General features: G+C 50.3%; 1 protein-coding gene across 1 annotated transcript in view; it reads right to left on the reverse strand.

The window, feature by feature from the left end:
* The window catches only part of DGAT1 (diacylglycerol O-acyltransferase 1), a 1,493,476-nt gene that overhangs the window by 91,044 nt on the left and 1,379,129 nt on the right, over nucleotides 1-23,303 (reverse strand). The window contains exon 16 of the mRNA XM_069621909.1: nucleotides 20,853-20,915. Within this exon, the coding sequence (XP_069478010.1) occupies nucleotides 20,853-20,915 (63 nt within the window). The remainder of the gene's footprint in view (nucleotides 1-20,852; nucleotides 20,916-23,303) is intronic.

Genomic DNA, 23,303 nt, shown 5'->3' on the forward strand with positions numbered 1-23,303 from the left:
TAAGAGCAGTCATAAACAAACTCATACACTCAGACCAAATAGGCTATGTCCCACATAGGAATATATCCGACAACCTGCGGAGACTCCATGTATTGATCAGGTCCAGGGGCGTTCCCAAGAGGCGGCAATGTTCTCACTGGATGCAGTGAAAGCCTTTGACTCGGTCAAACGGACCTGGCTATTGGCAGTTTTCGAAGAATACAGTATTGGGCCGAATTAGCTGAAATAGGTCTGGATACTATACAGTGAGCCATTGGCGCGAGTCAGAACAGGCGTGTGCATATCAGAACAGTGGCAACTGAGCAAAAGCACCAGACAAGAATGCCCATGGTCCTGATGCTTTTTATCCTAGCATTAGAACCCTTAGCAGCGTATTTAAGGCAGCAATAGGGGGAAGTGGGAATCGGCACTAAGAGGGGGCGGGGGGTGGTGTGGCAGCATTTGTATACAGATGACATGCTGTTGTACCTGAGGTACCCCGAAGAAAATCTACAATACATTCTGGAGGTTAAGGAGCGGTATGCGGGATTGTCTGGCATAACAGTTAACCCAAAAAAGTCAAGCATATTCTTCTTGGGGAGATGCATAGGAATGTCACAGCACAAACTGCCGGTATTACAGCTATAGTGTAAAGCGGTGACGTTTAGATATCTGGGTATATACGTATATCATAATACCGAGGAGGAATATAGGCAAAACACTGAAGGCGGTATCCAAAATAGAAAATAGTATGGTTTTTGGGCGGAGCTACCTTTGACTATGATGGGAAGAGTGGCATTATTAAAGATGGTAGTACTGCTGAGGCTGATACATTATTTTGCTAACATCCCAAATATAATACCCAAGCGATTCTTTTCGAAACTACAGAACATATGCAGGGGCTTTATCTGGCATAATTCTAGGAATAGAATAGCACTATGGAAGTTACAAAACTCGTATGAGCAAGGAGGTATTAGATTACCAAACTTCAAAGTATTTTATCTGGCTAGCCAACTCCAAAATGTAGCAAGGTGGCTGTCAGAAAATCAAACACTTGAGTCTAGACTGTTGTATGCGGAATGTACCCCGTATTTCCTGAACAAGAGGATGTGGTTGCCAAAACAACAAAGGATGGGAGAGGGTAGACTGCTAGACCTGGGAGTGAAGACGTGCCGTAGAGCTTGCCAGTTAATGGAGAATCCGTCCCCGTGTTCCCCACAGATTCTGCTAGTGGCGCTAGGAGTACACGAGGAAAGGAGGCAGAACATCAGAAGGAAGTGGGAACCGGTAGGCATAGTGACGATGGGAGATGCGTGGCAAGACGGGCAGGTGAAGGAGTATGACACATTGGTGGAGGACACAGGGTTACATCAGGCACAGCATATCACATATTCAGGGCTGGTGAGGATTATCAAAGGTACGTGGCCCAACGGGATGTTGGCCCAACAGCCCGAGACCGTAATAGAAACTTTTTATGACATGTCTGAAGGGGGCAACGAGGTATCACGTATATATGAGTGGCTGATGTCTAAAGTTGGGAAAGAGGTGGTCCAGACGAGATTGAATTGGGAGGAAGATGTGGGGGAATCAATGGGAGACGGGCTGTGATTCAGAGTGCAGGGATAACATTAAAAAAGTATTGAGAACCTTGCGGTTGCAACAGATTCAGTTATACGTTACCCACCGAGCATACATGACCCCGAAAAAAATATCTACGTTTAAACACGCGGGTGCCACTTCATGGCAGAGAGAGATAAACTTAGATGTTAGCTCCCCTTGGACGTGCCTGTTAGAGGGGGTTCCCCAGGCCCAGCAAAACTAAACATGTGAGCAAACTCAAAGACCTGGCGTGTATATATTAGCTAAACGTAGGATAGCAATGAGCTGGAAAGCGAGTAATAAACAGCAGACACAGGTCTGGTGGCAAGATCAAGAAATGGGCGAATGCCGAAACTGTATGGCAAGAAGCAGTAGGGAGAGAGGAGGTGGAAGAAGCTAACGCACTGATTGCCTGGAGACAACTAATAACGACACTGTTCGTGTCAGACCGAGAAAGCCAGGGAGGAGATAGCCCTGCAGGGGTGGAGCAACCTGGGAAAACATTGGTAGGAGTGAGCGGAGAGGATTGAAGGGTTCTGTAGGCGGGATTTGGGGGGTGGGGGAATGCAACATTAAACTGTACAAATATGTATGATGGTTTATTGTGCTGTATGGTTGTTATGTTGACAAATAAAATAAAAAATATATTTTAAAAAAAAAGAAACCTTGCGTCATTCGAGTAATGACCTCTGTAAGGTTTGTACTCACTTCTTGGAGTTTACTGTGCTACCTGCTCCTGTACAAAGTGTGGTTCCTGAAATAATGCTTCCTTACCATCACTCCTGTTCCAGAAACGCATTTCTCTGATGACTAAACAACTGAAGACCCTATGGCGTGGGGAGACTGAAGCACATATGCAATATCGCCCCAGTTGCTCCAAGCTTCCTAGATTCGCAGGGGCCCCCTTACTTCAGTCACTGGTTCCGATGCAGGGTTTCAGGGGCCACCAAAGCAGTGGTAATTTTCGGGTTCAGGATTGGGTCTTGCTAGGGGGTGGTTATGCGCTATGAGATGTTTCGCAATAACTTGAATCTGAATGAACCAGACACTGCCAGACTACGACCACCACAGGTTTCTAAAACGACAGGGTGTCCCTCCCTGAACTCTACTGAGATGGGCATCAGTGACAAACACCCTGATCAGGGGGGCAGAAAGTGAAAACGTGTTGCTTTGACAAAGACTCTGATCTAAAATGCCCATGTTCGTGTTGCGAAACCAGCAGCATCTGGACATGTCTTAGGCCACACGCTGGCGACCTGCATAGTTCCAAGCCAAAACTCTGACCTTGGACCATTGCACCACAGATGTGCTGGATGAAGCACTTCATGGTTCTGGGACAATTCACAAGGCTTTTTCTGGCAGGAGTTTTGTGCGGAGGTCCAGACTGGTTGCTTCGACCAGCTCAAGGCTCGAAGCACTGATTAGGGTCTTCAGGAGATATATTTAGATGGCATCACCAGAACTTGGTAGGAGGCAATGCTGGATGTATTCAATGGTCATCCACAGGTCCTTAGCCATCTGGAACTCTTTGTAAGACTCTTGGCTCCAAATGAATATCTTCGGAGCAGCTGCAGGACACACCATTTTACCGCGAATTAAGAGTCTGCATCGCCCCCAGCTCACAAATGGTAAGTTTCTGCACCACTGATATGATATTTTATTTATATCACGCTCATACAAGTGTTTCAGAGTGCGACAGGGCAAGGGAGGGGAACAGGGGAGAAACAAAACAAAGATTTTACTAGTCCCAGCGACATTGAGAAAGCGCAAGGGCATAGGAAGGGGAAAAAGGGGAAAAGTGAATGGAAGGGGGGATGGGAGCAGTGGGAAGTGTGCAACAAAGGAGAAACATAAAAATAGAAATCAATTAAATAAATAAGGCGATAAACGGTGTTAGTGCAGCCAGCAAGTGGCAAGTGCTAGGTTTAGCCGACAGGGTATAACTGATAAGTGCAGAAGTAAAAGCAGGATGGGGGACTGTATGGTTACAGATAGAGACCACCAGTGCAAGTCTTGGCCTGGAGGCAGTACAGGAGAGTGGCAGGGTGAGCAGGTACCTGGGCCTGGGGGACAGAGGGTGGCCACGTGCACAGTGCCGAGAGAGAAAACAGAATCAGCAAGCGGGGGGAGGACAAAGGCTGACTGTGCGGGAGGTCGATGAGCGAAGAGCTCAAGAGGGGAGGTGGTATTTTTTTTTAACTTTGTTTTCATTAAGCATTTCAAGATACAAAGGAACCGCCAGGAAATGCCCGGTGAAGAACATCGGATACATCGATTAAAGAAACAATGCTGATCCTCCCCTTCCCCCCAAACATATAGGGATACCAGGCTCCACTAGGCAATAGGTTCAAGAGGCACAGGGATAGAACTAGATTCTGATTAAGACTTTTCAGTGTGGCAACAACTAAGGTCCCACACACAGTATTGGCAAAAGAATGGGTAATGAACAGTGCAAACAAAAATGTAATGGCTCGACAAGCACAGCCAATTTACAATCTCATAGCATCACATTCGTCATTTAAAAGAACAGTCCAGTCCTGCAAAAATTAAGACATTGTATCATTGGTGATGGCTGACAGTTTCTCGTAGGTGAAGATAGCTAATAGCTTGTTGAGCCATTCCGCCTTAGAGGGAGTTGAGGCGCTCTTCCATTTCTGGGCTAGGGCTAGTCTCCACGTTCTCAACATAGCCACCATCACCTTTGGAAAGGTATACACCTCAGCGTCAGGGATGGGCGTACCCAAAAGGATCTCCAAGGGGAGAAGGGAGGGGCTCGTACCTACTATGTTTTTGATCCAGCTGAGCAATTATGGACCAATAAACTTGGATAACCGGGCACTCCCACCACATGTGGTACCAGGTCCTGCGATGTGAGCACATCCTAGGGCACATTGGAGACACTTTCTCGAACATGCCAAGAGTGGAGAATCTTGAAGCTATGCTCCATGGCTGAGGTGTATAACGTACCCGAAAAGATTGACTTAAAGGTTGCCCTCCATGTGGAATCCTCAAGGGTTAGGCCAATTCTTTCCTCGCATATTTGTTTAAACGGCAGTCTGCCCTCTAAGTTAGAAATGACCAGAACCTTATAAATCTTAGAAAGAGAGCCCTTTCTGGACTTGGATTCCACAAAAATCTTTTCAAAGGGAGTCAAAGGGCGAGTTAAATCGGCCTGAGTAAGGATCCCCTGGAGGCGCAAATATTCAGAGACGGGGGATGGGTTGTTCCCCCAACGCCTCAGACAGTTGGACACATTCAATGAAAACTCCCTGAGCTGCTCTTTCGAACCCCTGATCAGACCACGATTGAGCTTCACGGAAACCCCTAGATCCGAGGTTAAACGGCCCCAGAGAGAAGATGAGGGGGAATGCCAAGAAGAGAGCCGGTTGTTTTCCTCGTTTGGCTTCCAGGTTGCCCATAAGGCAGCCAGCGTTGGGTGAGATCTGAGATGCTTTGGAAGGGATTTCGGGGAGGGCCCAAAGGAGATCCCTGACTTTTTTCGGGTGGGTCTGGACATCCTCCACATAAGTCCAATATGTCCATAGGTCATCTCATGTGTTCTAGCATCACACGCAGCTGGGCGGCCTTATAAAGCAATCTAAAATCAGGGAGGCCAAAGCCTCCACATGTTTTTGGAAGCGCTAAGGTTGAAAATGTCACTCTTGCCATTCCAGATGAAGTGGAGGACACAGGACTGCAACAATTCAAAGAAAGATTCTGGGATAGTGCAGGGAAGGGCCGAGAAGAGAAAGTCGTCGGGGCAGTATGTTCATTTTAACCATGACCATGCGCCCAAACCACGAGAGAGTGAGGGGAGCCCAGTGCACCAAGTCGCTGCTAATCTTTGCAATAATTGGGGGGAAATTAGATTCAAACATTTTACCTAGGTCTCTGGGGATGGTGGTGTCTAAATATCTGGTAGCTTCCTGTTATCTCATTCCGAGCACCTCAGATTTGCTATTTATTACGTGATCTATAGATAGCACCCATCGGCATTATGCAAGATTTAGTCACATTGCCCTTAAGCCCTGAAAAGGATCCAAAGTGGCTAATGAGGCCAAGCAGTTGGGGAAGAGAATCCTGAAGGTTGGTCAAGTAAGCCAAAATATTATCCGCAGAGAGATTAAATTCACAGTCCCCACACTGCACCCCCGAGTTCCCTCTGTCAGCCCTGATCGCAATGGCAAGGGGTTCCATTGCCAAAGCATATAAGAGGGGGGACAAGGGGCACCCCTGGCGGGTGCCTCTGGATAGAGGCAGGAGTGCCGAGGTACAGCCATTAACCAGAACTCTTGCCACAGGTCCATTATATAGGGCTGTTACCCACCCACTAAATTTGTCTCCCAGGCCCATTTTCGGGAGCACCTTTCCCATGTACGGCCATTTGACACAGTCAAAGGCCTTTTCTGAGTCCAAAGAGGGGAGATAGGCTTCTAAATCCTGACTCGAAACCTTGTGCATGAGATCCAGAGTTTTCCTCACGTTATCTGACCCCTGGTGACCAGGAATGAAACCAACCTGGTCTCCGTGCACCAGGAGCTTCGCCAATCTATTGGCTAGGAGCTTAGCCAATATTTTAACATCTGTATTGAGAAGGGAGATGGGCCAGTAGGACTGACAGAGGGAAGGAACACGTTACTTACCTGCAACTGTTGTTCTCCAGCATGGGTCTGGCATGGTTTCACATGCTCATGAATATTCCCCGTCGTCAGGCCGGGAATCCTTGGTATAGAAAAAATCAGTATCAGTTTTGTTTCTGATCTGTCTTTCTCAGTAGTAACCAATCACTGGTCTCTGGGTCATACTGCTCCCAGCCAATGAATGCCCTCTCCCTAAGCCCCGCCCCTGGCAGCCATCCTCAGATTTGGTAGCACGTGAAGTGGCAGCATGACCAAGTGAAGAGCCGCAGAGGGGTAGGCGGGATGGTTCGCATGTGAATCCATGACAGACCCATGCTGGAGAACAACAGTTACAGGTAAGTAACTTGTTCCTTCTCCAGCATGGGGTCTGGCATGGATTCACATGCTCATGAATATAAGAATACATAGCAGTATACACATGCACAACCACGGGAGGTGGCAAAAGGCTCAATATCAAGCAATACAACAACTCAACATTAAGCAACTCTTACCTCCTCACCAGGCTCACCTTAGGCAAACCGGTTGCGCAGCACTGCCTGGCCGACTCTGGACTGCTCCCTGGAATCCCAGTCGACGCAGTAGAATCTCGTGAAGGTGTGCATCGACCTCCACGTAGCAGCCCTGCAGATGTCGAGCAGGGGCACACCAGACAGGAACGCCGTAGTAGCAGCGATCGCTCTGGTCGAATGGGACCTCGGACGGCCTGGCAATGGTCGGTTTGCCAACCGGTGACAGTGCATGATGCAGCCGGAGAGCCATCTGGAAATGGAAGTCTTCGAGAGAGCCTTCCCTTGATTCACAGGTCCAAAGTTCACAACAGCTGTGATGTCTTCCGAAAACTCTTCGTGCGGTCCACGTAGAACTTCAGCGCTCTAGCTACATCCAGCGAGTGAAAAGTCTCCTCAGCCGGCGACGAAGGCTACGGGAAGAAAACTGGCAACACCAAGGGCTCGTTGAGGTGGAATTCCGACGGCACCTTGGGCATGAAGGAGGGGTGCGTCCTCAGCACCACCCTCGTGTCGTGAAAAGTCAAGTATGGAGGCTTGCAAGACAGGGCCTGGATCTCTCCCACTCATCGTGCAGAGGTGATGGCCACGAGGAATGCTGTTTTCCACGACAAACTTCGACGGCACTGAATGCATAGGCTCGATTGGGGCCCCATCATGAGCCTAGTTAGCACCACGTTGAGCTCCCACGCCGGGGCAGGGGCCTTCACCGGCGGGAATGATCGGAACAGTCCTTTCATAAATTCCTTCACCAGACGATGAGACCACAAGGACGCCCGTCCTGTAGTTCTGGTGTAACGTGAGACGGCAGCCAGATGTACCTTGATGGAAGCGTGAGCTAGGCCAGCCTTGGCCAAAGACAGTAGGTACGGCAATACTTGAGGGGCCGTAATCCGCAGAGGGTTAAGCTTCTGTGCACGGCACCAGACAGAGAACCTCTTCCATTTATGTCCGTAGCACTTGAGAGTTGAGGATGCCCTGGCCTTTGCAAGAACCTCTCTGCAGTCGGCCGGGATGTCGTATCCTCCAAACTCTAGTGCTGCAGGAGCCAGGCCTGCAAGTTCAGCGACTCTGGTTCGTGATGAAGAATGGCGCCTGGATCCCCTGCAGGCGCAGCCGAGCCACCACCGCTGCTAGGCACTTGGTGAACACCCTGGGCGCCGATTTTAATCCGAACGGGAGGGCCTTGGACTGGTAGTGCCGCCCTTTGACCACGAACCTGAGGAATTTTAGGTGTCTCTTTAGAATAGGGGTGTGGAAGTAAGCATCCTCCAAGTCCAACGACGACAGGAAATTGCCCTCCTCCAGCTGTCCCAGCGCGTGCTGGAGGGTGACCATCCGGAACTTCTGTGCCTTGATGTATTTATTTAGTCGTCGCAGGTCCAGGATGGGACGCCATCCTCCTGTCTTCTTCCTCACGAGGAAGTATCTTGAGTAAACTCCGGAGCCCCAAAGCCTCTTCGGGACGAGCTCGATGGCCCCTTTCCTGAGCATCACCCTTACTTCCAACAGCAGTTGAGGGACGTGATTTTCCATCCTGGCCACGGGAAGAATGCAGGGGCACCTCTTCTGGAACTCGAGGGCATGCCCCAGGGCCAGGGCGTCCAGCACCCAACGGTCGGTGGAGATGGACTCCCACACGCCGACGAACTTCGTCAGCCGGCCTCCCAACGGGGTGCTTCGGCGGGGACCCGACCCGACGGTCGGTTCAATCTTGCTTGGAGGCCGCTTTGCCTCCTTGACCACGACAGCGGGATCCACCTGACTCGCCGCGTCCCCTGTAGGCCTTCTGCGACGAAGACCTTGCCGCTTGATGGTACGTAGAGGAGCTGCTGCCGGCTCCCTTGGAGGCACCCTGTCTGCCTCCGGAGCTCCGAAAGGACGGCCGTCGCTGTTGGAGCACACCCAGTGCATGGGCCGTCTCTGTGTCCGTCTTGATCGCCTGAAGGGATTCATCAACCGCCTTGCCAAAAAGGTTGTTCCCATCGAAAGGCATGTCCAAAACCTTGGTCTGAACGTCCTGGCGGAAATCTGTCGCCTTGAGCCATCCTCGTCGTCTCAGGCAAACGCCGTTGCCCAACTGACGAAACCGGTGTCGGCGATGTCCGTAGCCACAGTAATGGCGTGGTCCGAGGCAATTTCACCTTCCTGCAAGATTTCCAGGGCCTCAGCCCTCTTGGCATCCGGAAGGAAGTCCAACAGAGGGGCGATCTTGAACCACAACTCCCTGTCGTAGCGGGCTACGATGGCCAAGGCGTTGGCCGCCTTGAAGGTCATCGCTGCAGATGAGATGACCCGTCGTCCCATCGCATCCAGCTTCCTACCCTCGCCGTCCGGAGGGGAGGTTGAAGTCGAGGCCGATGCCCCCCGCTTTCTTCTTGGCCGCCGCCGAAACGACCGAGTCCGGGGTAGGTTGCACCCTAAGGCACAAGGGGGCAGCGTCGGGGACCCGGTACTTCTTCTCGTAGCGGTCCCTCTTCGCAGGAGCCGTGGCAGGGTCCTTGAGGAGGGCGAGCCCCTCATCCCAGATGTCATCAAGAAGCGGTACTGCGAGGACCGTCTTCCTTTTAACCTTGCGCCGTTGGTAAAGGAACCCCTCCTTTTCCTCGGGGCAGTGCTGGAAGAGCTCGGATGCCCTGGAAATCATTGCATGGAAGGATCCAATCTCGTGGGGCGGGGACGCCCGGGCAGGGGGCGACGTGAGACACGTCCCGTCGTCGCCTCCGTCGTCATCCGTACGCGTCGTAGTCGTGTCCATGCCTGTATCATCCCCGTGGGTAGTGGACCGGGGGGAAGGCAGAGAAGGCCGCAGAGGCGGGAGAGGAGGCCTAGGATGCGTCCTCCTCCTCTTAAGTGGTGGGCTCTCCGAAGGTCCTGGCTCCGGTTCCTCTGTCGGGTCTGGCTCAGGCACCTCCGTCGGGAGAAGGGGCAACCTAGTCCTTCTCTCCGAGCATAAGGACTGGATGGCTGACAAAATGGCTGCCGAGGTGTCCTGCGGCGCCGGAAACAACGGGAGCGAGGGCTCTTGAGGAGCCTCGTCTGCGTCACCGTCGCCCTCATCGTCGCCCTCGTCGGGATCCCTCCCGATGGGCTGGGCCTCCTCCACGACTTGGATGAGCTCCTCTTCAGAGGTCGTGTCTGTATCCACGACGGCCACCAACCCCTCCCCCACCTTTTCCGAGGACTTCGTGGGGGTCTTCTTGATGGGCCTGAAAGACGACTCCCTCCGCGGTGGCAGGGAGACTCTGGTACCTGAGGGCGCCTCCACTGGTGTAGCCTCCACAGGCTGAGCCAGGGCCGCGGCGACATCCTCAATCAAGGTCTTAGCACGGTGAATTAAGGCCAACGTCACCTTCTGTACGCCTGGGGCCTTCACCTTGGGGGGGGGGGGGGGGGAGGGTCCGAGCCTCGCTCTTCCTCTGCCGGAATCTTCGAGATCGGCCAGGGCCTCTCCAGAAGCTTCACCGGGTTCTCGGACTTCCTCTTACCTGAGCCAGAGCGTTGGCTCGTGGTCGATGGCGCCGGGGAGGATGCGCCCTGCCTGGCAGCCAAGGAGCCTGACCGTTCGGCGCTACCAGTGCCCGCGGACTCGCGGTGCTTAGCCTTTTGTTGGGCCCCCGTCGCCGGAGCACCCTCACAGGACTTAGACCGCTCGGACTTCTTTTTCTTCTTCTCGCCTGGCGGGCTCTTACCTTCCAGCCAGTTGGCGAGACGGAGGTGGCGATCCTTCATGGTCCGCTCCGACATGTTCCCACAAAACGCGCAGTCCTTTTCCTTGTGCGTCTTGTCCTCATGGAGACAGAGGCATAACGAATGCTCGTCCTCCTTGAAAATGTTCTGAAGCTGGCATCCAAGGCAGTTCCTGAACAGCTTCCCGGGCGTCGAGCTCCCTTTCTCCTGGGCCATGTCCGGGGTAGGCCTCGGAACTTCTGGAATCCTCCAAGAGCGTAACTCAACGAAATCTTCACCCTTGAGGGGCGTAGAAACTCCGAAACGGATCCCCGTTGATCGGACGTAGAAACGGTGGAGCTTGAGGCTCTATTTAACCGAAAAATGAGAAAATCTCACTCCCAACACTTGAACGTGCGGTAAAAATCTGAGGATGGCTGCCAGAGGCGGGGCTTAGGGAGGGGGCAGTCATTGGCTGGGGGCAGTATGACCCAGAGACCAGTGATTGGTTACTACTGAGAAAGACAGATCAGAAACAAAACTGATACTGATTTATTCTATACCGAGGATTTCCGGCCTGACGACGGGGAAGATTCATGAGCATGTGAATCCATGCCAGACCCCATGCTGGAGAAGGGTCTTTCCCCTCTTTGGGGAGAACCACAATAAAAGCGGACATCATGGAGTGCGGAAGGGATCCTGTGTCAAGGGCGGAATTAAAGATTTTAGCCATGACCGGGGCCAGGGTGGAGCGGAACAGCTTATAGAAGCAAACTGTGAAACTATCGTCCCCTGGTGTGGCCCCGCTTTTCAGAGAGGAAATAGTATCTATTATTTCTTGGTGCACTATGGGGAGCTCCAAGGAATCAGCACTCTCGGGAGGGAGGCAAGGAATCCTAAGAATTGGTCCACATCAGTACCATCCCCTGCGTACTCTGATGCATACAGGTGCTCGTAGTACTGCCTAAATTGTTCTGCTATCAGGCCATCCTTCAGGATTTTCTCTCCCACCGAGGAGGAGATGGAATTCACTCTTCTACTGTTTCTCAGCTCCCTAAGCATCCAAGCTAGAATCAGATCCGCCTTTTCCCCCTTCTCCATGTACTTCTGTTTTAGAAAGGCTAGTTTTCTGTCCGTCTGGCCCACCAGGAGGACAGCCAATTTCGACCTGAGTGGTTGTAGTTCCGCCCACTTGTCTGGGAGCATCTGCGACTTTAATTTCCCCCCTGCTTGATTAGCGGCAATTTCCTCTCATAACTTTTTCCTCACGGTCCCGATCCCTCTTCTTCCTCGAGCCCATCCCCATAAGGGTACCTCTTATCGTGGCTCCGGAGGCATCCCAAACTCCCATAACATCCACTTCCCCATTATCAATAATGACAAAATACTCTTTGATAGCAGCCAGACGGGACTGTCAACTCTTTATCTTGCAGCAAAGTGTTACACGTCCATTGAGACCCGGGAGAGGAGGGGGAGGGGACACCCAAGCTGACCTTAACCAAGTCGTGGGCTGACCACGGGATAGCCTCTACCCCAAATTCTGAAACAGTCCCGGATTGAGGAATCTATCAGGATATAATCAATCCTTGAGAACGCTAAGCGTGGTTTAGAGAAAAAAGTGAAATATGGTTTGTGATCATGACCGGGAGTGTGCGAGTCAACCAAGCCCAATTCCCCATTATTCCGACGGAAAGAAGCTGCCAACTTCACCTGGAGACGCAAGTCGGGCATGGATTAGGACATTTTCTATTCTTATCTGGACAGAGAACCATGTTGAAGTCCACACCCTCCAATAGGGTCCCCTCAGTGAACCCCCCCACCCCCCCGATTGTCTCCCCCATCCCCTCCCAGAAAATATCTCTCCCCTCGTTCGTGGCATATATGCATACCAGAGTGAACAACCCATCTCTCACTTCTCCCTTGACCATAATAAATCGTCCTTTCAGGTCGGATCTTTGTGTCTTGGGGGAGAAGTGGGCTTTGGGAGAGGGCAGGAGTGCAACCTTGCGTTTCCTTGCGGAGTAAGGGGAATTGAACATTTGCTGTATGGCCCTAGTCCTGAAGTTTGGTTCCTTCCCCTTAACCCAATGGGTTTCCTGCAAAAAGAGAAAGTGAAGCTTGAGCCTTGTGAATTCCCTCGTCACCAACGACCTCTTAGTAGGCGAGTTTAATCCCCGCGCATTCAGAGACCCCATAGTCAGGAATTGAAGGGAGTCACCCATTGAAAAAATTGAAATATTTCCCCGCCCTATTAGGGAGCCTGTTTGGTCTGTCCCAACACCCTGCCTCTGTGCCCAATAGTTATTCATGCAGAACCTTATAGAACCCATATCCCCTGGAAGCTCCGGTAGCCTAAAAAGACAACTCCTAAAAACTGGTTGTGACATCCTCCTCCACCCCCCCACCCACCCTACCCCTGAACCCCGAGCAACGACAGCTTGAGGCTAGTCTAGGCCACCAGTGTCCCCCCCACCTCCGGGCAAATGAGCTCAACAACAAGAGGCCCCCCTCCCCCAATGAAACACTATGGACAAAACATGAACATTCCTGAATGAATCCAGCCCAGGGTTATCAAACCCCCTGCTCAGGCCTCGCCAAGGGCAACAACCCTGCAAACAATAGGCTAGTAGTTAGCCGTCGAAACAAGCAGACCATCTCGAGAACAGTAGGGGCCCCCTACAGAGACCCCACTAAAGTCAACAAACCAGGTTGCTAAAAGCCAGATCCTTCCCCTTATATAAGACCAATACTTCTGAGGCCAGAGGCCATCATCCATTAGTTGAACCGAGTGAGGCCGGAGCGATTCTTCCGATTTTTCTGTGACCTCGAATTTTGCGAATCTCCACTGATGGTTTGGTACTGAGAGTCCCTGAAGGGACTCTCTCCGGGTTTGCGACTGAGGGTGCGGCGCCCGGATCACCCAGAAGTTCCTGAGATACTCTGAATATTGTCTTCAGTGACCAAGGCATACTTGTAGCCCTCCAATTCAAAGGACAGTGAAAAGGGATACCCCCACCTGTAACGCACTCCCTTCAATTGCAGCATTTTCATCAAAGGGGTGCAAAGCCAGCACCTGGCTAGAGTGAAGGCCAAGTCTTGGAAGAAGAAGAAAAAGAAAAAAAACATTACAAAAAAAAAAAAAAAAAAAACCCGAGAATTGAGAATTTTCCCCTTCTTCCATGGCAGTTCTAGGATTTTGCTCTTCTCTGAGAAATAATGAAACTCTTCACAAGGACGGATATGGGGCCTCTATTGGAGGTGCCCGCACTGTGCACTCTGTCAATCATTGGCTCATTGATGTTTGCCACTCAAATAATAAGCTAACCACGGCGCCAACGGCTTTGAGAATGTCCAATAGATTCTCACCCTCACGCTCTGGAAAGCCCAGGAATCTTAAATTGCAACACTCTGTTTTCCAAATCACCCTGCTTCAATGTGCATTTCTCCTCCCTTCTCTCCAATTATGCCAGGCGCATATCCAACTGGGTTTCGAGGGCATCAGTTGATGCCGCACTTGCTTCCAGGGCTTGGACTCGGTTGTCGATGGTGTTAGGGAGAATTCTCTGTTTAGGCTGAATTTCCCTACCTAGTGAGTCCCCCAGCAGCTTTGCTGGATTTCTAGGGTTTCTTTTTTTCTCCTGCCAAGAGTGAGACTCTTTTACCCTCACTCTTGGACATGTTGAAGTGTGTTTTCTTGGTTAAACCTTGTGTTGAATGGGCTATGGGGTCTTTTACTCCATAGGGCCTCATGTATTTTTGTGATGTGGGTTACACAGCACCCTCTGTGCCGTGACCCAGGGGTGTCCTAGGGACTCCCCAACATAGACTCCCTACCCTGGGACTGACTACTGTCTCCCAGGGCATGTAAAGTCACCAAAGACTTTGCTAGTCTGGAATCCTGAACAGAACCAGTACAAACCATCATATTGTGGACGTACTGGCTGGGGCAATTCGATTGCCCCAGGGTCTGTTAGTCGAGGGGGCACGTCTCCGTCCCCCCTGATCGAGTTTTGGCTGGTGGCAGTGGAAACTACTTTTTATATTCGACCGCGAATATTTCCCTATGGGATTTCCCATTGTTTTAGGCTAACACATTTAATTATTTATTTACGGTAGCCTTAAACATACCGCCGGTTTATATATTTATTATTATAACTCCGGTTGGGACTTTTTGCCAAAACTTGATTCTAAAATGGCGTTGGCGTTCGCCTCTGTAACTCTGACCCAAAGTGGAGCCCTTTGTTCCACTTTTGGCGGGCTTCTCCACAGAAGCCCTCCAAAGTGGTGCCACTCTGTCTGGGGTACTTAGGAGGGGTGGAGGGGGGTTTAGGCACCCTGGACTGAGTTACCTTGGTAACTCAAGTCGCACTCCGTCCTGATTGGCCCAAGTGGTGAGCCGGCCGGCTCACCACTTAGCATGTTTGAGTGACAGCTAGGCTGGGTGAATGGGGGTTTGCTGCATAAAAGCAGGGCTTTGGGGACTGGAACTTTAGAAGTCGCCACAGGACCAAGAATCCGATGAGGGAAGAGCTGAGCCGACCTGCTTCGACGATACCACCCGGTGGAGCCCTGCTGAACCGTCTCACCACTTTTCCCGACGACCGAGGAGAACTCTTAACGGAGTGGCTCCTTCCCTTGACTGGTGGGGACAACCAGTTTTCACCTTCTTTCCGCTTCTGGAGGTATCTCGTGGCCGCCTTGCCAGTGCCAAGCACCCCGGCAACCGGAACCCCACCACTTTTACCCCAACCACGAAAGTCGGTACAACCCTTTAACCGGAGGACTCCGCGGCTGGTTTCTTCCCGGGCAGTGCAACGACCCTCTTCTTCTGCTCTTCAGCGAGAACTTCTTCTCCCCTGACCGACGTCGAGCCTTGCTGCCACTGCCTAGAACAACTGCCACCGCTGGAGGATCCTGTCCACTGAAGGTACCGTGTTCCGCCTGGCTTCCCTTGCCACCGACTGTACGGGGTAGATTTAGCCCCCGGCTTTCGAACCTGGGAGTGCCTGGAACACCCTGGCTAAACTTTCTAAGCCACCCTAAACTCTTTCTAACTCCTTGCAAGACTTTGAATCCCTAATAACAGTGTGATCTTGGGCACATTTTCGCTCCGGCTACTCTAAGAGTGGGCCCTGCCTAGTGACTTTTGCTCACCTGTGACTTTGTGCTTCTTTGAGCCTATTGCAAGTGTTCTGGACCTTAGAGTGGTGTGTTAACCCATTTCTGTTTCTTTTTATCCCCTTTCTTGAACCTACTAGAGTGTCATCTAACGTTAAGCGCTCACCTCTGTTTTAATTATGTGGTGTTAACCTAGAGTTGTCTAGATAGGAGTAAGGGTTGAAACTGCTTTCATTATAACTGTGTTTGAAGTGTTTTACTATATTTTGCTAGAGTGATTTCAACTTATGTGTATTTAATAAATAAATAACTATATACTTTTGAAACCAAGCTCTGGTCAGTGTTTGCTTGTGCTATTGTATTTGAGTACCTATTGTGTATACTTTACATACTGCCTAACTCTTCTTGAGGGAAGTCTGACTGCTCAGCCACAGCTACCAGGTAAATCTGGGTGGTGCGGACTGCTACCAAGTGGGTTTACTGCTATACCTGTAGTCTTAAATCTTTTGCAGTGTTCCCCAAGGGAACTGCACAGGTTTCTGCCTAACAGATGGTGTCAACTTTTTTATCAAGCGTGTCCAGCCCCACGGCAATGTCCGCTCTAAAGCCTTGCATTTCCTCCAGAAGAGCGGCCATGCCCTTGGCGACGGAGTTGGCATCAACTGTCTCTGCTTGCGCAGGAGCTACCATGTCAAGAGAGTGAGGATAGTTGGTAGCCGTACAGCGGAACCTCTGAAGGTATTCCGACCAACTCATAGGGGTCACGGCCTACCAAGGGCGCAGTTCGGGGTGTCCACCTGGCGTTGTCACAAGTGGACAGAGTGGAGACCCAGGGCAGAAGACGGGAGACGCGACTCTCCACGCCAGGGGGGTCCCATGCAGCCGAGGAAGTTGGTCAGTGAAGTCCTGCCAGGTGGAATGAGGGCTCAGACAAGTGGAAGAGTGCCCGGTAGGCCAGACCCATAGACAGCAGCATTGGGGGGCCCCACCGTGCCAACAGACTTCTTGCAAGGGGTAAGCCCCGGAGAGCCCAAGGGGCACAAATCCAATCTCACGCAGTTCACAGGAAGAGGCTAGGGATGACCTCACAAGACTCAGTTACACAACTCCTTCTGCCCCCAGACTCAACAGTGCGGGCAGTCATTTGGACTCCAGGTACCCCCCTTCGGATTTCGCCCCGGTTAGAGAGGCCAGGGGGAGGTTCCTAGTCACAACACACTGGGGGGCGGGGGGGCCCGGACCACCTACCCCGGAAAAGGGGCCTCACAAAGTCGCCAGGAAAGTCCCCCCATCAGGCCAAGAAAGACACGTGGGGAACCCCTGCCAGGCAACAGTGGTCCATGCCAAACTCCTGAAGTGGGGGCGGGGGGGGTGTGGGGGGGTTGGGGGGGGACACGGATGCAGGCACCCACAGCCACCAAGCCTGCAAGGCACAGGGCGAGGCAAGCCCCCCTCCACGCTCCCCTGGCCGCGAAGTCTCCAGAAACAGGAGGGGAACAGGTCATCCCAGTCCGAAAGGAAGGGCAGAGCGGCCTCGGTCCCAGACCCGCAGCGCCACTATTACACACCGCCCTGCTCCAGCGGGCAGGCAAGGGGAGGCGAGGGCAGTAGCTCTGGCAGCACCAGCAAGGCTGGGGGGGGGGAGGGAACGCGCGAACGAGCTCCGGCAGCACAGGCCCAAGCCCCCCCCCCACCTCAGCAGCAGCAGAGACGACGTGGAGCCGTGGGCAGACGCTGAAGCGCGCAGAACTCAGCTGTAGGGAACGAGACCGGTTCTCTGGCTACGCCGCACCCCCAGAGTTCGGTGTTTCCTTCAGCTGGTGCAACAGGGGTTCCCCCGGCCTCCAGTAGGGTCGGATCTTCACTCTTGGGGGTACAAGGAGGGGGGGGGGGTTCAAGTCCCTTATAGCCAGCCTGTAGGGAGAGACAGACGGAGGTGCTTTAGCACATCTCGGCACCCCCTGGTGGATCAGGGGAGGTATTTAAGGTATTTTGGTCCCAGAAAGCCTTGTGGACAATGCAGAGGGTTTAAAATGTTATCCTTGCATCCACTGGGAGCCAATGAAGAGATTTCAGAGCCAGAGAGATACAATCCCAGGGCTTGAGGCCAAGGACAAGTCTCGCAATCCTGTTCTGGATTAGTTGTAAAGGGCGGAGAGGGGAGGCAGGTAGATTTAGAAAGAGGGTGTTACAGTAGTCCAAATTAGAGAGATCCATAGCTTGGGAGACCGTGAGCTTTCTGGGGGAAGGAGAGGAAAGGCAGAGTATCTCCAATTGAGTCTGGAAGAGGCCGCCCAACCGTGGACAGGTTTCTTGCCCCATATATGACAATCAACAAACATACCCCTGGTCAAAGTGTGGATTTGGACTGTCCCTACATCTGGTCAGATGCTCACACCGCTGCATTGCCTGGGAAACCCAAGGTTTTGCCCATGAGAATACTTACCTTATATGACATATTTCCTGGCCTGGGAAGGCAGGAAGAAGGCCAAAGTACAAGATGGACAAAGGAAAGGGCGAGAAGTGCGCGATCAGGCCATTTTAATTACATATCCCTCAAAATGGCATGTGGTTAAATACAGGAAAAATGAAAAACTAAGAATATCTGCTGCAACTAGACAGTCTTGGGTACATCAGAAATGTAACAGGAATGTTACTAAAAGAAAAAAGGAAAAAGGGATACAAAGCACGCCCTGCAAGTTGATGTGCGCTTAATAAGAACAAAGTACTTTTGCAAAGGGACGCAGTGCCCCCCTCTGCCCCTCCCCCACACGGGTAGCCAGCCTTCGGGACTGACTAGTGAACTCAAGAAGGAGCTGAGTAAGGAAAATAAAGCAAAAAATAAAATCACATACCACCAAAAGTCAGTAATCAAATGATGGCAAAAAACAGTTACATCAATTTACATTCATGTAAATGTAGGGAAAGCGGAGGAACACTCCCTCTCAGTCACCATTACCTTTAGAGAAGGCAAGGTAAATTAGCTTCAACTTACTCACCTGCCAAGCAGAAGGCAAAAAAATGAAACATTTAAAAAAGAATCTGCTTTAGGGTGAGCCGTCTCAAAGAACTCACATGCAAAGACTTAAAAAAAGAGCTATGAGGAAAGCCAAAACGAGGTTTAAAAACAATGCAGGAAAAATACAACTGGGATTATGTAAACTGGATTGAGAGTCCCCACAAAAATTGCAGAACAGTAGGGATGGTAAAGAAAAAGTCTGGATCGTGGGTACTCTTAAAGACAAAATAGCAGCCAGGTATTCCTTCATTCACACCACTTATCGGAATGATCCAGTTGGGCCAAGGAAAAGCAAAATTCAAGAATAAGCAGGTGGTCAGGAATTGGTGCACAATAATCATGGAGATTAAGTTCTACTTGACAAAATAACTCATCTCCAGGGTACCACTACAGGGGAGGCAAAGAGGCCCACCTGTAGGGTCCCTCAAAAAGCTAGGAGCTCATCCAGAACTTCATAGCAGAGCACCCGCTTGTGGGTAACTGACATAAGCCTGCTCAGGGCATCTGCAATCATGTTCTGAGTACCGGTAAAATAGGCTGCCAAAAGACTTTCTCCAGTGCCCAGAACCACGGTTGCAATGTTTTCCTGCAAAGTGGCAACAATCCCACGCCACCTCTTGTGAAAGCAAGGCAAGTGTTGTCCATTAGAATCTGGATACACTTGTAGCCCATGGAAGAAAAGCAATCAGGGCCCACAGTAGCTCAAGAAGACTCATGTGCTCTCTCGCCAGGGGAACACAGCCTGACACAGTGATCCCAATCTTTCAAGGGACAGCCATAATAACTGTAATCTTTGGTCAATGAGGCCTTTAAGGCTATACTCACAGCAACTGGTTTTGTTGGGCTCACCACGGGAGGTCCTGTAACACTTAAATATCTGCAACTGGTCCATCATGTAACAGACCATTGACAGCAAAGCAGCTCCTAAAGCAACCTCATGTACAACCCAGCCCGAAGGAGCCATGTGACCCAGAAGACGCAGAAATGCAGAGTTCAGGACTGGAAAGATGTGCTCCATTTGAAAGAGGTTTGCCACATTGCCCTCTGGAGGAAAAGACCTCCCCAATCAAAAATGCGAGACTTGCCCTTGGCCTCAAGCCCAGGGACCGTATCTCTCCAGGACTGAAATCACTACACTGGCTCCCAGTGGCTGCAAGGATTAAGTTCAAAACCCTCTGCATTGTCCACAAGGCCTTCTGGGGGCTTGGGCCGAAATACCTTCAGCTCTCTCTTCCTAAATATCTTCCTTCTCGAGCCCTTCGCTCATCCACCTCCAACTACCTCAGGGTCAGCTGCTTCTCCAAGCAACGAGCTGGTGGTAGATCTCTCGCCGCAGCAGCGCCCTCCCTCTGGAACAGCCTTCCTGCCTCCCTGAAACTTGAGGAGAACCATCTCCGGTTCCGGAAGCACCTCAAAACCTTCCTCTTTGCCTCCGCTTTCTCTCCCTCTCTCCCCTGCTAAAATCACTGAACCTGCACTAAATCTGCAACTGGGCCACTCACCAATCTTATGTCCTGGCCCAGCCACTCTTCCTTGCACTGCCTACATGCACTATGGGACTGTGTCTGTATCCTACAGCCCCTTCTCCTGGCACTTAACTTTGCACTTGCCACCAGCTGGCCCTATTATTTATCTCGTATTCTATTAACCATGTACCGCACTTCCCCTCTCCCTGCACTTTTTTTCCAAGTCCCCCTACCCTTGCACTTGCGCGATCTGAATGACACCTGGCCTAGTAGGATTGTTGTCTGTCGCCCTCTGTCCCCCCACCCCGCACCTCGTCGCACCTTGAAACACTTGTGTATAGGCGCGTTACAAATGCCATATCAAATATCAATCATACCTATGGATTGGAGTGGCTGGCAGGGTGTGACATGGTCTTCTTGAGGTTTCGAGAGGCACAAGGTGTGGTTGGAGGGGATACAGCAGAATTGGGGTGAGCGCTCAAATAAGCCAATCATCAAGGGTAGGAAATATGTGAATCCTGACACTGGCGACTACCATAGCTAATTGCTTAGTGAAGACCCTTGGGGCCAAGGAAAAGGCTGGGCAAACTGGTAATGAGTGCTCCCAACCATTTACCTCAGATACTTATGTGCTTTGTATGGATTGACATATGGGAGTAAGGGTACAGAAACTCCTGCCAGTACTACAGCTCGCTGGCCAGTAGGATATGGGACAAGTTTAGAATCTTTAGGTCAAAATATAGAGTGAACCTCCACCTATATTTAATGCCGCAAACACAAACTCTGGACCACCATCAATAATTTCATCTTATTCAGTGACACACTTGTGTTTAAGTAATGATGGCCCATATCTTACCTGTGACATCATCCCCATGAATGCCCAGAGACGAAACATCTTCAAGGGAATACTGACCAAGTACTGAAAAGCAGAGAAAAATGTGTTGACTTACACAATTGAATAGTTATAGATTTCGGTAAATTTCAAGAAGTGACGATTTACAACTCCTACAACATTATCCGAATTTCCATCCTAATAACTAAGGGTGCTACTGTTCCCATCTACTAGGTCAATGGGTTTAAGCACCACCTGGCGAATAAGAAAGTTACTCTCCTGCAAACATTAGAACTGGTTATAGCATAATGCGCAAAGAAGCATATGCATACTTTAAAATAATATTACATGTTAAAGAGCATTGAAATGAAAAAAAAAAGCTTTCCTGCCTTAAAAAAACAAGCTGCATCACTATACAAATTACATAAATCAATATTACAATAGTGCCTTGCCAGTTTGTTAGACACATGAGAGCTGCTTTTGAATAGGCGTTAGAAACACATATTGGAGAACCACCGCATTGGTTAAGTAAGGTTTTTTTCTCTCTGGTGTCTTCGACATTACAAAATAGACCCGGGAAGCAGCCCAAAATTGACAGAGATGTTGAACAAAATTCAAGTAAGACCAAACGTCAAAACACGAAACTAGCACAGAAAATCTGCAGGAGACGTTTATTCTTAACACAACTATGCAGAAAGCATCTTAAAACACTGCTTTTCAACTGAGACTCCTTCCCATGCCCTGACTCCAATGACGCCCGTTTGCTCTATATGTAACTAGCGACTAGTTGCCTATGGGCTTTGTGCGCTACTATAAATGTACAAATAAATATACAGCTTTGATTTCATGGAAAAGAAATGGGACTTATGAAAAACTATTCTCACTCCTGAACCACTTGGATCCTCTACACAGGTGGCCAGGGAAAGTCCATCGCCATTAGATTCTGACCCCGGTGGTCGGGGGGTGGGAGGGGTTCAAATCGAGGGAGCATCACCTGGGTGGAGTGTCCTTGGGAACTAGGAGTGGGCTGCTCTTGGGTGAGGCATGGTATCCTTCATTCCCCATTGACAGCCAACCCAACCTTTCCCCAACTTTAATACGCGGTTGCAAGCCAGTTCCCCTCATTTATCCACCATTGACATTTGACAGTACTGGGACGAAGAAGAAACAGAGCAATGAATACCATGCTCCTTTACCCTTCTGGTACTGGGACAAAGACGATGCCTGCAAAGAGCCGTCAGGGACAGGCATGTCCCATTAATTGTAGTCAGGCAGGGCTCATTGTCTGCTTACACCTGCAGCCTGTCAAAGGAGTGCAGAGGTACAAAAGGAGCTCAGCAAAAGGGACATCATTTGCGACAGGAAAAGCAGCAAGGAAAGGGGCAGAGAAACTTCCTGGAATGAGACGCTGAGGAACATGGAGTGAAAGGGTCCATGGAAGCGTGGTCGAGGAGCTGGCACTCTCTGGAGCAGAGGGAATGAAGAAGGGAAGCTGTGAGGAAAGGCTGTCCCTTTCCCTTATGTCCGCATTGCTCTTTCCCCTGTGTGGAGACACCCGCACAGGAGTGGCTGAAAATTGAAGACCATGTGCTCTGGGCTGCAACAAGACCTGTCACAGCGACCGGTGAGATTCTGGTGGCTGGGAAACTCTGTGCATGAATGAATTAACTTTGTTATCAAGATGTATTTTTATCGGAATGGTTGCGTGGCTCTCATGAGCATGTTTTCGAAAATCTGCGATCTTCCACAATATCAATTGCTGATCCATCAAAATTACTTTGAATCTGAGTGGTTGCATGCAGCATAAAACACGTTTGCGAAGGTCTCCTGACATTGGGAAAATACAAGCAAAACAAACACCAGAAAATTAAAGAAACATTTGAAGTGGAACAAACACTGCTTGAACAATAGACAATGAAAACCTGTGCTACGTGTGAAAATCACCATTATTGAATACCGAACTAAACTAAAACTTTACGAAAAGACAGAATCAATACCCTTTTGAAGCTAAAGAGGGAACGGGACCCTAAATTTGAGCAAAACATTACATGCGGACTTATGCAGTGAACTTAACTTTAACTAACAAGCAATTTACCACAAACTGAACTTAACTGACGAATAAACAAATAACAAGTGAAGTCGAATTTATATTGGAACTTTAAACTTAAACAGCAAGTGATTTTATTACACAAGCTGTCAGGAACATTTTGGAAAACAACAAAACAAACTTGGGGAAGGGAACCCAGAGTATTGGTTAAAACCACATCTTCTTGATTTTAAGGAAGGTAACTAAGACCTTTTTCTGGAACTGCTTCACACTTGGGAAAGAAGACAGAAGTAAAGCTTCAAGCTGGAAGAAGCTCCGACTTTGTTGTATTAAACGTTTTCTTTTGGTGAATAACATCCCTACACATTATTTATATAGCGCTCCAAACCCGAAGGTATCTGGGCGCATTGCATATGAATTTACAAGTT

Source organism: Ambystoma mexicanum, chromosome 5q, assembly GCF_040938575.1.
Source record: "Ambystoma mexicanum isolate Mex_15411 chromosome 5q, UKY_AmexF1_1, whole genome shotgun sequence".
Lineage (NCBI taxonomy): Eukaryota > Metazoa > Chordata > Amphibia > Caudata > Ambystomatidae > Ambystoma > Ambystoma mexicanum.